The sequence below is a fragment of the Pediculus humanus genome, genomic scaffold (assembly GCF_000006295.1).
Source record: "Pediculus humanus corporis 1103172107679 genomic scaffold, whole genome shotgun sequence".
Lineage (NCBI taxonomy): Eukaryota > Metazoa > Arthropoda > Insecta > Psocodea > Pediculidae > Pediculus > Pediculus humanus.
The window spans coordinates 182843-195326 of record NW_002987288.1 but is presented as its reverse complement, the minus strand read 5'-3'; the positions used below and the strand labels follow the sequence as shown (position 1 = coordinate 195326).

Below are 12484 nucleotides of genomic sequence, written 5' to 3'. Positions count from 1 at the left end.
AATATTTAAAATCTTTTTTTCATCTCACAAACCCTTTTCTTTCTGTCTCTCTCTCTCTTCTCCCCCCCTTTTTTCCTTTTTTTCCTTGTCATATCGTCTTCTGTTAATTTTTTTTTATTTTTTCGCAAAGGAAATATTTTAATAATTAATGTAGAAAATAATTTTTTTTAACAACATTTTATTTAAAAAGAAAATTTTTTTATTTAACTATTCCCCCAAAGGAAAAAAAAAGAAAAAAAATATGTGGAAAGTCGACAAAAGTTAGGATTTTCTCGATAAAATAAAATTAGAATTCGATAATAAAAAATTAACCATTGAATCAAAGGTAAAATTTCTATTAAAAAAAATAATAAATCGACTTTTTATCTTTTTTTCCTTTTATTTTATTCCCTCCCCCGAATATTATATTCCCTCCACGCAATAATAAAAATTAAATTTTTTAAAATTCAAAGAAAACATAAAAAAATTAGTAATAAAATATTAATCGAGGCACAAAAAAAAAACAAAAAAACAAAAGGAAAAGGAAAAAAATTACATCTCACATTAATTCCACTACAAAAAAAAGGAAAAACTGTAAAAGAAAAAGCTCAAAAAAAAGGACATGAAAAGTAAAACAAAGAAAACTTAAATTATTAAATGGAATTTAAACATTCAAATAATAAAAATATACGTTATTCTTTTTTTTCTTTTCCTTTTTCAATAAAAAATAATAAAAAATAATTTTCAAAGGAAAAAAGAAAAAACGATCAATAGTTATTCAATAATAATTGTCAAAGGGAAAAAAAATAACAATAACTTTTCAAAATTGTTTGTATAAAACTTAAATTTAAATATCGTGAAAATAAAAAAAAAAAGGAATTTTCAAAAATATTTTATTTCCTTTGATCAATCAACTTCCGGTTTTACTTTTTTTTTTATAAAATAAAAAAAATTTTTTAAAGGTTTTTTAAAAAAATTTAATAAAAACTTCATAAATAAATAAGATATAAATTCCATTGAATTTATATCGTCAATCAAATTTTTTTATCGTAATTAATAACGTCGTGGAAAATTTTTTCCTTAACACGCTCCTGAATACGGATCAAAATGAGTTTAAAAAAAAAAAATTTTTTTTTTTGCAAAATTTACAAATATTTTTTTTTTTATTTAGAAAAATGATTTTAGTTATTATTAAATTCTCTTCTTTTTTTTTTTTTAGCCGAAACGTGTTGTGAATCCCGTTGTGAGAAAAAGAGTGAGAGAGAGAGAGAGAATGAAAAATTCTTGCAGCAGCAAATCAACAGAATCGGCAAAAAAAAAAAGAAAAAGGAAATGGAAATTTGATTGAAAAATTTAACGCGGCGTAAAACGGAAATAACATTACTTACATTAGGTTTATTAAAAGTGTTTAGTAAAAATCGCAAAAAAACTATTTTTTATTTTGAACTATTCCGCCTATGTTTAACTTATACATAAAACCAATAATTTAAATTTAATTATATTTTTACGTTATCATCATACGTTATTACTGATAATGCCATTTTTTTTTTTTTTACTATGAATTTTTTAGTCGATCGGCCGATTACGGGAAAGTTCAGACGATAATTAAAAATGTTGAAAATTTCATTATTATTATTATTCATCGTCGTCTGCTGTCGATACGTTAAAGGTGCAAACATATTAGGAGTTTTTAGCGTACCGTCAATCAGTCATCAAATTGTGTACAGAGCATTAATGTTAGAATTAAATCGTCGCGGTCATAATTTAACGGTTATAACTCCAGATCCGATAAGAGATTCCAGTTTGAAAAATTATAAAGAAATCGACGTGTCGTTCATGTACGAATTATGGAATCGTAAAATGATAGCAAGTCCGAAAGATTTTAAAATAATCGACGAATTTCCAGAGATATTTATTTTTTTATTTGCAAAATTAGGACCGGAAATATGCGAAGGTTATTTATCGAGTCCGGAAATACAAAAATTATTACTGGAAAAACCTGAATTCGATATACTGATAACGGAATTCGGTTCGCATCCGTGCGTTTACGGTTTTTCAAAATTTACATCGTACAAACACATCGGAATGACATCGTTCCAAACAATTCCAGTCGTACATTCGAACATTGGAAATTTAGCGACACCATCATACATTCCAGATCCGTTTTTCTCCATAACGGATTCAATGAATTTCGTACAAAGATTACGATCGACTATTTTTCATTTATTTATGTGGTTCGTTTACGGTTACACGATGTGGAGTCAAAATAAAATAACTAAAAAATATTTTGGAAATGATTTGCCTCATTTAATCGATCTGGAGAGAAATTTAACATTGCTTATGGTCAATACGCATTTTTCCATGAGTTATCCGAGACCATATCCGGTTAATTTAATCGAAATCGGTGGGCCGCCATTTCATTTAAACGGAAGGAAACGGAAATCGTTACCGAAGGTAAATTTTTCTTTTGTTTTCATCGGAATGACGATTCGACGGGAAAAAATCACTAAAAAATTTCCAGACAAACTTTAAAAAAAAAAAAATAACGAAAGTTAATAATAAATTAAAAATCGATCGATAAAATTTTTTTTTTTTTAAAGTTGGCAAAACTTTTTTTTTTCACGACTATCAAGATAATTTTCTTTTTTAATTAAGTAATTAATGACGTTTTTTTAATCGATTAAAAAATTTTCCACTTCCGCTTTTTGCTTAAGATTTTTCTCTCGTACCCACCCTCCCTCCCCGAGCCCCCCTTTTTTTTTGAAAAGGTAAAAGAGAAAAAAAAAAATTTTCCGATACTTTTTCATTAAAAAAAAAAAAAAAACTATCGGTTTAGCATTTTTAAACAAAACCAAAAAACAAATTTTTAAATACTTTTTTTTTTTTGTTCTTTTATTGAAAATTTAACGGAAATTTTTTTGTTTTAACTTAAAAAAAAAAACTTTTTGCTAAATCTCTGTCGGAAAATTCTTTAGATAATAAAAAAAAAAAATGGCGGCGTTTAAAAAAAATTTTTTTTCAACGCTCGTTGAATTTTTTTTTTTCTAAAACAAAACGTTTAGGAATTAAAACGCGATGTCGTTTTGTAAAAATTTAATAATCATCATTTAACAAAATTGCTGTCGTTTAAAAAATTTTATTATTATTATTATTATTTTTTAATAACTTTCTTGTTTTTAAATAAAAAAAAAGATAAAACGCGTAACCAGAATCTGATTATTTGTTTTTTTTTTTTTTTTTTTTTTTTTTTTTTAAATCAAACGACTAAAAACATAATGATAAAAAAATCAAATTTTATCATTAAAAAACCAACAGCAACAGTTATTATTATCGTGCGATCATGATAAGTCGATGATAGAAAAACAAAAAAAAAAAGCAGAAGAGAATAAAATGAAATTTTCAGTGTTTTCAATAATTGTATTTTCAATATTTTTTTTTTTTATTCGTGTTTGTAATGGTGGAAAAATATTGGCCATATTACCGACGGCAGCATTTAGCCATCAGCAATTTTATAGAAGTTTTCTTATTGAATTACATAAAAGAGGACATAGCTTAACAGTGGCGACAGCAAATCCGATAAATAATACAAACATGACCGATTATAGGGAAATAGATTTAGGTTACGGTTATGATTACCTTCAAAAATTTATACACGAAGGTTTCGGTTCAAAAAAATCACAGAGAATGGATCCCCTGAGTTTTTTTCCTGTCGCGTTAAAAATCGTTTTTACAATATGCGAAAAAACTCTGTCGGATGATAATTTGATGTCTTTATATAAAAATAATGAAAAATTTGATTTGATTATACTCGAATGGGGTATAAACACTTGTTTTTATCCTTTCGAAAAATTATCAGATGGTAAAATAATAGGTATAGCCTCCTACGAAATCGGAACTCTAACTCACCTAGCCTTGGGAAATCCATCAAATCCTGCATACTGTCCTGATCCATCGTTAGATTTCACCCACGAAATGAATTTTTCCGAAAGGGTGTCTTCGTTCTTGTCCTACGTAACATCTTTCGTCGTACAAATTTACATAAAATGGAAAGAAAATAAAATCGCGGAAAAATATTTTGGAAACGATATGACGTCACCGTACGTGACGGAAAAAAAAGTCGCGTTGGTTTTTGATAATAGTAATCCGATAACGAGTTATCCTAGGCCGGGAAGTGTAAATTTTATACCCTTGGGAGGCCCCCCTTTTCATTTGAATAATAGAAAATTTAAAAAGTTGTCCGAGGTAAGTGTAAACAATTTTTTTTTCCGGGGGGTTTTTCCGCCGGGTCGAACGTCGTATTTTTGTGGAATGAATGAATGAATGAATTAAACGTGTACGAAATCTTTTTTGAATGAAGGACAAAAATTATAGCGGATATTGATATAGCAATCAATCATATTGACGATGATGTGAAAAATCGAATACGTCGTCATCATCATCATCATCATTCGACTATATAATAATAAATTTAAAAAAAAAATTTTTTTTATTACGGGAATTTAAATTTCATTCAATTTTATTTTATAGCACTATTAAACGCTCTATAAAATTTTTTACTATTAAAAAAAAATCGTAATTTATTTATAGTAGAAAATTAAAGAGCTATAATAATAATTTTATTAATTTTTTTTTTTTTACACCTTTACCAAAAATTTTTTTTTAGCGTTGTAATAGTTATAGTTTTCTCTTTATTTATTTATAAATTAAATTTTGATTGATTGATTGATTGATCGTTCGATTTAAAAAAAAAAGTTTAAAATAAATATTAAAAAAAAAATAAAAAAAATAACTACACGTGAATTTAATTCAAAAATTTATTGTAAGTAAAACGCTTTGGTTGACGTTTAGCTTACGGTACGCTTGGTCAATTTATTCACTCTAAAACGAATAAGTTTCTTACGTAAGGTTTTATTTTCCCGCCAAAATTTAAGGAAAGTTTTTTTTTTAATCGAAATTTTTTTTTAGAGAATGAAGCGTTTTGATTTACCCAAAAAGTCGTCATTTTTCGAGTGGTAAAAAGAGGAAATGACGTAAAAAAGAAAAAAAATTTACAAAAATACATTTTTGTTGAAAAATGGAAAATTTTTTTCGGGAAAAACATTTTCCCATACTTTCAAAAAAAATTTTTTTTTTTTTTGTAAATCAAAATAAAATTTAGATCAAATGAGCTTTAAAAGAAGAAAAAAGCAAAAAGAAAAATCCCTGATTTTTTAAGTAGGTTTAAGTGGAAAACAAAGAAAAAAAAATTTTTTTTCTCGAATTTTCCAAAACAAATATTTACGTATCTCAAGCTTTTTTCTCCCCCTTCTCCCCCCTAAAAACATCTCGAATTACAAATTTATTCTTTTTTTTTGTGCGTGTGCGTTTGGGGAGAGAAGGAGAGGGGAGGGACTCGTTTAAAAAAAAAATTTTTATACAGAATCAAATCCTTGTTTCTCGATGTTAAATACATCGACCTCTTTTCGGAGGGGGCAAGGCCCCTTTCCTTCCCCTCAAATAACCGGTTTAAATTCGTAGACATATATATTTTTTTAAATTTAATTTAATACGTAATAATTTCATTTTTTCGAAAAGAACGAGGGAGGGGAAAAGAAAAAAAAAATTAAAAATTAAACGCACGTAGAAAGCGCGCCAAAAAATCAATTTGTGACGTCAAATAAATTCTTTCTTTTTTTTGTTTTGCTTCTTTCCCCTTCCCTTTACTTCCCCTACACGAACCACCCTCTCACCAAACACACACGCACGCGGAAGGGGGAAAAATTTTTTAATTTTTTATTTTAATTTCAGGAATTAAAAAAATTTATGGACGAAGCACAAGATGGCGTCATTTTTTTCAGTTTAGGTACGAACGTTAAAACGAATTCAGGTTTTACGCAAGAAGAAAAAATATTAATCGAAACATTTGGTAAAATGAAACAAAGGATTTTATGGAAATGGGAAAACGAAAATCTTAATGTTATTTTGAAAAACGTTAAAATTTCAAAATGGTTTCCGCAAGTTGAAATTTTATGTAAGTTTAAACATCAATTTTCTCACGAAAAAAAAATAAAAAAAAAAAATTTAGGGGGGGGGGTGAGGGAAACAATTCACCGAAGTTATTATTAATAAGAAAAACAAAAATGGCGGATCATTCATAAACGACTGTTTTGAATTATTATTAATAATACATAGGATTAAAAGCGTTATAAAATGATGACACGTCGTGTCACGTGTCAATCAAATTGGAATTTTTAAATCCATTCAAAATGGCGGATTTTAAACATGAAGAAAAAATATAATAAATAAATAAGTAATGAAATTAATAAAATGAATTTTATCCTTAACTTACGTAAATAAAAAAATAAATAATAATCCGTTCGGATTATTATTTATTTATTTATTTTTAATAAATAAATAAATAAATCGATATCGATATTTCCGAACGACAAATTTTTTTTTATATTAAAATTATTATTAATATTTATTATTATTATTATTATTATTATTATTATTATTATTATCGAACAGACAATCCGACGTATAAATTATCTAAAAATTAATCTATTACTTTTTGGCGCGTCTTCAATAGGATAATGCACGATCGAAGTTAAAAAAAATAGTAATTTCAAAGTAAAATGACGATGAAAAAGCTTTACGTTGACCCTTGACTATCAATGTTAATCAAAAAAAAAAAAAAAAAATTTTTTTTACTTTTTTTATTTTTATTTTTTTAAAATTTAAAAAATTTAAAAACGTTAAATAAAAACTAAAATCTTTTAGTTATGATAAGAAATGAATATGATAATGATAATGATGATGATGATGATAATAAAACAATCGTACGCGTTTTTTAAATAATTATCGATAAGACCTAATTTTTTAAAAATAAATTTTTTTTTTTTTGTTTATTTTTTTGTAAACGAAAGCTCATCCGAACGTGAAAGCGTTCGTTACACAGGGAGGACTTCAAAGTATCGGAGAAGCGATAGAATATAAAGTACCAATGATAATAATGCCATTTTTTGCGGATCAAGGTCATAATGCCATGAAAATGAAATCCGTCGGAGTGGCAAAAGTTTTCGAATTCAATGAATTAAACGTCGAAGATTTCACGGAAGCTTTGAATGACGTTTTATATAATTCCACGTAAGTTTTTTTAAAAGTCAAAGGTTAACAATTAATTCTTCTTAAATAAATAATACAATAAAAAAATAATAATAATAAAAAAAACCTTAAGGTTTTTTTTTTTTAATAACTAAAAAAAAATAATAATAAACGCGTGAAAAATCAAGGACTCGATGATCCGACCAATGAGAAGCTTTATTCATTTTTAAAAGAATTTCATTTTTTTTTTTATTAAAAATTTCAATTATTATTATTATTATTATTATTATTATTATTATTAAATTAATTTATATTTATGACGTCAATATTAATAATAAAAACGAAAGAGAAATAATTTATTTATTAATTAAATTATATTTATAAAAAAATTCGCTTTAAAAAAGCAAACGAAATTTCAATTCTGCCGTCATTATTATTATTGCTGTTGTTATTATTATTTTGCTGTTATTATTATTATTTTGCTGTTATTATTATTAATATTATTATTATTTTGTGTTGCAGGTATAAGGAAAACATGATAAAATTTAATAGATTAGTCAACGATCAACCGATGCCACCATTGGAAAAAGCAGTTTGGTGGACAGAATACGTACTGAGGCATAACGGTGCGCCTCACCTTCGTTCGGTTGCTGCCACGATGCCGTGGTATCAATATTTATTACTCGACGTTTTGGCATTTTATTTATTAATCATCCTAATTTTTATTTATTTGATTTTTAAAACGGGGAAAACATTAATTAAATTTATTTTTCGTTTTAAATGAAAAAATTAATTAATAATTGCATCGTCGTCCGTCATCGTCGGTCATCGCCGGTCATCGTCGGTCATCGTCGGGTATCATCGTCGTGGTCGTTAAATTTTACAAAATTTAAGATTTTTTTACAATAGTTTTTTTTATTTATTTATCGATTGGACAAATTCATTTTTTAAAAATATTTATTTATTTACTGTAAGTTTAAATAATAATTAAATAATTAATAACGTTTATTTTTCTATTGCCACGTACTTTTACAAAAATAAAAATAAAAATTTTTTTTAACTTGCGCATAATTGCATTCTTTAAAATTTAAAAAAAAAAAAAAAAAAACTCAAAAACATACTCGAATTAAATTTTCAAAAAGAAAAAAAAAAAAAAAACAACAACAGGAAACTGGAATGTGTGTGAAAGTGAAATAACAAAACAACAAGTACAACTAGTGTTTGATTTACGACGGAAATTTTAAATAAAAAAAAAGCCCGCGAAAATTTAAAAATCCATAAATAAACCATAAAATTTTAATTTTTACCGTATAATTTTTATCATTACTATTATTATTATTAATATCATTAAATAGATTAATTAAGTTAATAAAAAATTTATAAAATCGAATTATTTTAATAAATTAAAAAAAAAAAAATTAACCGGAAATGAAATTCCAACAACGCAAAAATTAAATATATATATATATAAATTTAATTCAAAATCTCTTTTACGTCACATATTTCTTCCACTTCCGTTTCCCCCTTTTATTTTTTATTTTTAATAATATATTTATTAATAATTATTATTATCACTTATGAAAATTATTATTATCATTCGTTTGTTAATAAAATATTTAAATATTTCAGATAAAATTTTTATTCCGTCGAAATCGAAAAAAAAAAAAATGAAAGAGTAGGGGGAAGAGTAAGGGAAGGGGGAAGGGGGAATAAACCAGGAAGTTACGGTTCGTGATTTTTTTTTTTTTATCCAGCATTCATTTGACCTCTTTTTTGACCTTTTGTTGTTATCGTTCCACATAATTTTTACAACATTTTTCTTTTTTATATGGTAAATAAACATTTTTCGGAAAGGAAACTGAAAAAAAAAAATTTCCAGAGTTAAAAATATTTTTTTTTTTCTGGAGAAATAATTTAAAAAAACTTTTCCAGATACTTCAAACTGGAATTGTTGTGGAAGAAATACAAAAGGAGAAAGAATGAATTATTAAATCTTTTAGTCAGTCACAGAGATTTTCTTTTATATAAGTGAAAATAAATTTAACTTTTTTTTTTTTTTTTTTGTTGTACTTTCGAAAGAATCACTATTATTATTATTATTATTTTATCATCACCCACGATTTTTTATATCAAATAAAGCAGAAGACGATATAAAAAAAATTTAAGAAAACAATAGATGCTATTTAATGGAGTAAACCTTGACACCTTAAATAATAATGATAATATTATAAAAAATTTCAAGATTTTATTTTTTTTGTTTTAGATAAAGAAAAAAAAAATTAAATGACTTCGACTGAATCATCCGCCATATTGGTTTTGTTGGAAATATTAATTATGTTAGGTAATTAAAAAAAGGAAAAAAAATGGCGGGAAAATAAAAATATTTCATTCATTCGATGACAGGAAGTCAATTCGTAAAAAAAATTTTTTTTTTCTTCTCCAAATTTTTAATTTGATTTCATTTATCCGATCGATAAATCAAAATCCGAACAACGACGACAGTTAAAAAATTAAATTTTTTTTTTAATTTGAACAAAAAAAAAAGAAAAAAATGATGGTAATAATAATAATAATAATAATAATAATAATAATAATAATAATAATAATAATGATAACGATAACGACGACGACGACAAAAAAGTCGTTCTGAAAAAAAAAAAACGACAATTCATTTTTTCCTTTTTCCTTTTTATTCGAATTCAAAAATAATAACCGGAAATTGTTTTTTTTCATTCTTGTATTTCCGAAAAATTCAGTCATGGCAACAATATACGAAAAATAAATAATTAACAATCAATCATCATAAACAATTATTAAAAAATACCGCAAAGGTTTTGGAATTTGTTTTATTAAAAAAAATTAACAACCACTGGAGAAATTTTTTTTTTTTTTTTTTGAAAATTTCCACACAATATTTATTCCAAAAAGTATATATATCGTGTTCCAAAATTAAGTAACTTTGTATTTAAAGAAAGAAAATTAATAACTATATAAAAGTATGAATAATAATAATAATAATGTAATAAATGGGCCATAACGTGATTGCGGTCGTTTTCAAAAAAAATACGCGCCATTTTAGAAATTTTTTTCAAAAAGAAATAAAAAACAATAAATAAATAATAATAATAATAGTAACAAATAAATTTACGTATTGTAACGATTATTCGAATAATAATAATAATAATAATAATAATAATAATAATAATAACAAATTTTATCGTGGTTTTAGTTAATAACGACAATCATTTATTTTTAAGTTTGACGTTTTTATAAAAATATACAAAATCAAAATTTGTTTTTTTTTTTTTATCACGCGAAAAAAAGAAAACAAACGACCTAAAATTTTTATAACACATTTTATAGTCGTTTAGAAAATATATATATATATATTTTTTTGACATTTCACAAACAAACAAACGAACGAACAAACGAGACAAACGGCAGAGAAGATAAAAAAAATTTTTTTTTTTTCCAGTTCGATTAAATGACTGGAGTTAACACATGTCGAAAATATCAATCATTAAAATAAAAAATTTTCCGAATTAAATTTTCAAAAAAAAATTCATGAAAAAAAAAAGTGTCACTAGAATATTTTTTTTATTTTTAAAAACTCTTTCTACGGTTTATAAAAAAAGTTTCCGTATAATTTTAATAATAATAATAATAATAATCGTTATGAAAAACTTTATGAAAAAAAAATATACATATATATAAAACTTTTTTCTTTTTTTTTTTTTTACATTTTTAAAACTCATTAACATATTTTAAAAGTGTAAGAAGAATGAATGGAGGAGGAGAGGAGGGGGAAGGGGAAGAGGAAATCACATACGAATCAAAAAAAAAAGAAATTTTTAATTCGACTTCACGTCAGTCAAAGATTAAAAAACAAAAAGTTTTAAAATTTAATTCTTATGTATGACAGTAAAAAAAAAGGAAAATTTTCTCTCTCTCACTCTGTCTTTCCCCTCCCCCAAAAGAAAATAAAATAAAATACGCCAACAAGTTGCCATTTTGTTTTTTTTTATATATATATACATTTAAAACGTACGAACGCAACCATTATCATTATTATTATTATTATTATTATTATTATTATTATTGTCAAATTGACGGCCGCAAAAAAAAAAAAAAATTTTTTTGGCAGACGTTAAAGCTGCAGCACAAAAAAAATAAAATAAAAAAATCCCGGTTTTTTTGCGCTCGGAAAATTCCTCTTCCCCTTCCCTCATTTTATTTTGGCCCCTCCCCTTCTCCTTCCCTCCCATTTTAACTCCTCCTCCTCCGCCTCCGCCTCCTCCTCGTCACTCATTTTTTTTCCCGCATTTAAATATATTTTGTAAATAAATCGTAAAAAAAAAAAAAAATTTTGCGTGGGGGGGTCGTCAAAATAAACATTATTTTTTAACATTTATATTTTTTTTCGGAAGTTAATAAAAATCCGGAGGTTTCTTTTATCGAACGGAATTCTAAAAAAATAATAATAATAATGATAATATTCAATATTAAAAAGAAAAAAAAGTTCGAATGAGAGAGAGAGAGAGAGGAAAAAAGGGAAAACAAAAATGTCGGATAGTTTTTTTCTTTTTTCTTCCGGTAAGGAAAACAGAAAAAGAAAAATAAAAATGAGTGGGAATCAAATTCGAAATCACCGAAAATAAAATAAAATAAAATAAAAATTTTTTTTAATAAAAAATGAAAATTATTATGAAAGAAAAAGGAAAAGAAAAAAATTTTCCCACTTTCTACCTAAAAATTTTTCGTCCTTCATTTTTATTTTATTTTTTTTTCGTGATATGAAAATCAAAATAAAAAATAAATGATTCGTCTTGGAATCTGTAGTAATAATAATAATAATAATAATAATAATAATAATAATAATAATAATAATAATAATAATAATACGTATACGTATTGCGTAATTGACAAAAAAAAAAAAAAGAAAATTTTTTTTTTGTTTTATTTCGTCATAGAGTAAATAAATTCTTATTGAAATGAAAAAGCACGTTCAGAAAACAAATAAAAAAAATAGTACTCGAGTAGAAAAAAATTTTTTGTTGCCCCCTCTTCCTCCCTTTCCCCTCTCTCCCCTACTCCCCTTCTATATCAAAAATTCGATTTGATAAACGTATGAATATTATAATTATTCAGTACCGTATTAAGAAAATTTTTCTTTATCGTTTTTATTTATTAAAATAAAATAAAAAAATTTTTTTTTTTATTCGAAAAAAGAAAAAATCAAAGGAAAAAAAATTTATAATGGGGAGGGTTGCGTTTAATGTTGGGTAAATTGTTAAAATATTTATTATCGTAAATTATTGGCGCGAAAATCATTTAAATTTGAATTTTTTTTTGTTTTATTCGTCAGCATAAAAAAAAATGTCGCAAAAAAAAAAATTATCAAAGAGTTTAATTGACCTCTAGT

The 12484-nt window shown here is 24.8% G+C and overlaps 1 protein-coding gene across 1 annotated transcript; it reads left to right on the top strand.

Annotated features, from left to right (window-relative positions):
- Nucleotides 1-1590: 1590 nt before the first annotated feature.
- On the top strand, nucleotides 1591-7846 carry Phum_PHUM296780 (UDP-glucuronosyltransferase 2B20 precursor, putative; the record flags this gene model as incomplete). Its single annotated transcript, XM_002427073.1, has 4 exons — nucleotides 1591-2433; nucleotides 5767-5989; nucleotides 6885-7104; nucleotides 7585-7846. The coding sequence occupies 4 exons, from the start codon at nucleotides 1591-1593 to the stop codon at nucleotides 7844-7846; spliced, it is 1548 nt and encodes a 515-aa protein (XP_002427118.1).
- Between the last annotated feature and the right edge of the window lie 4638 nt (nucleotides 7847-12484).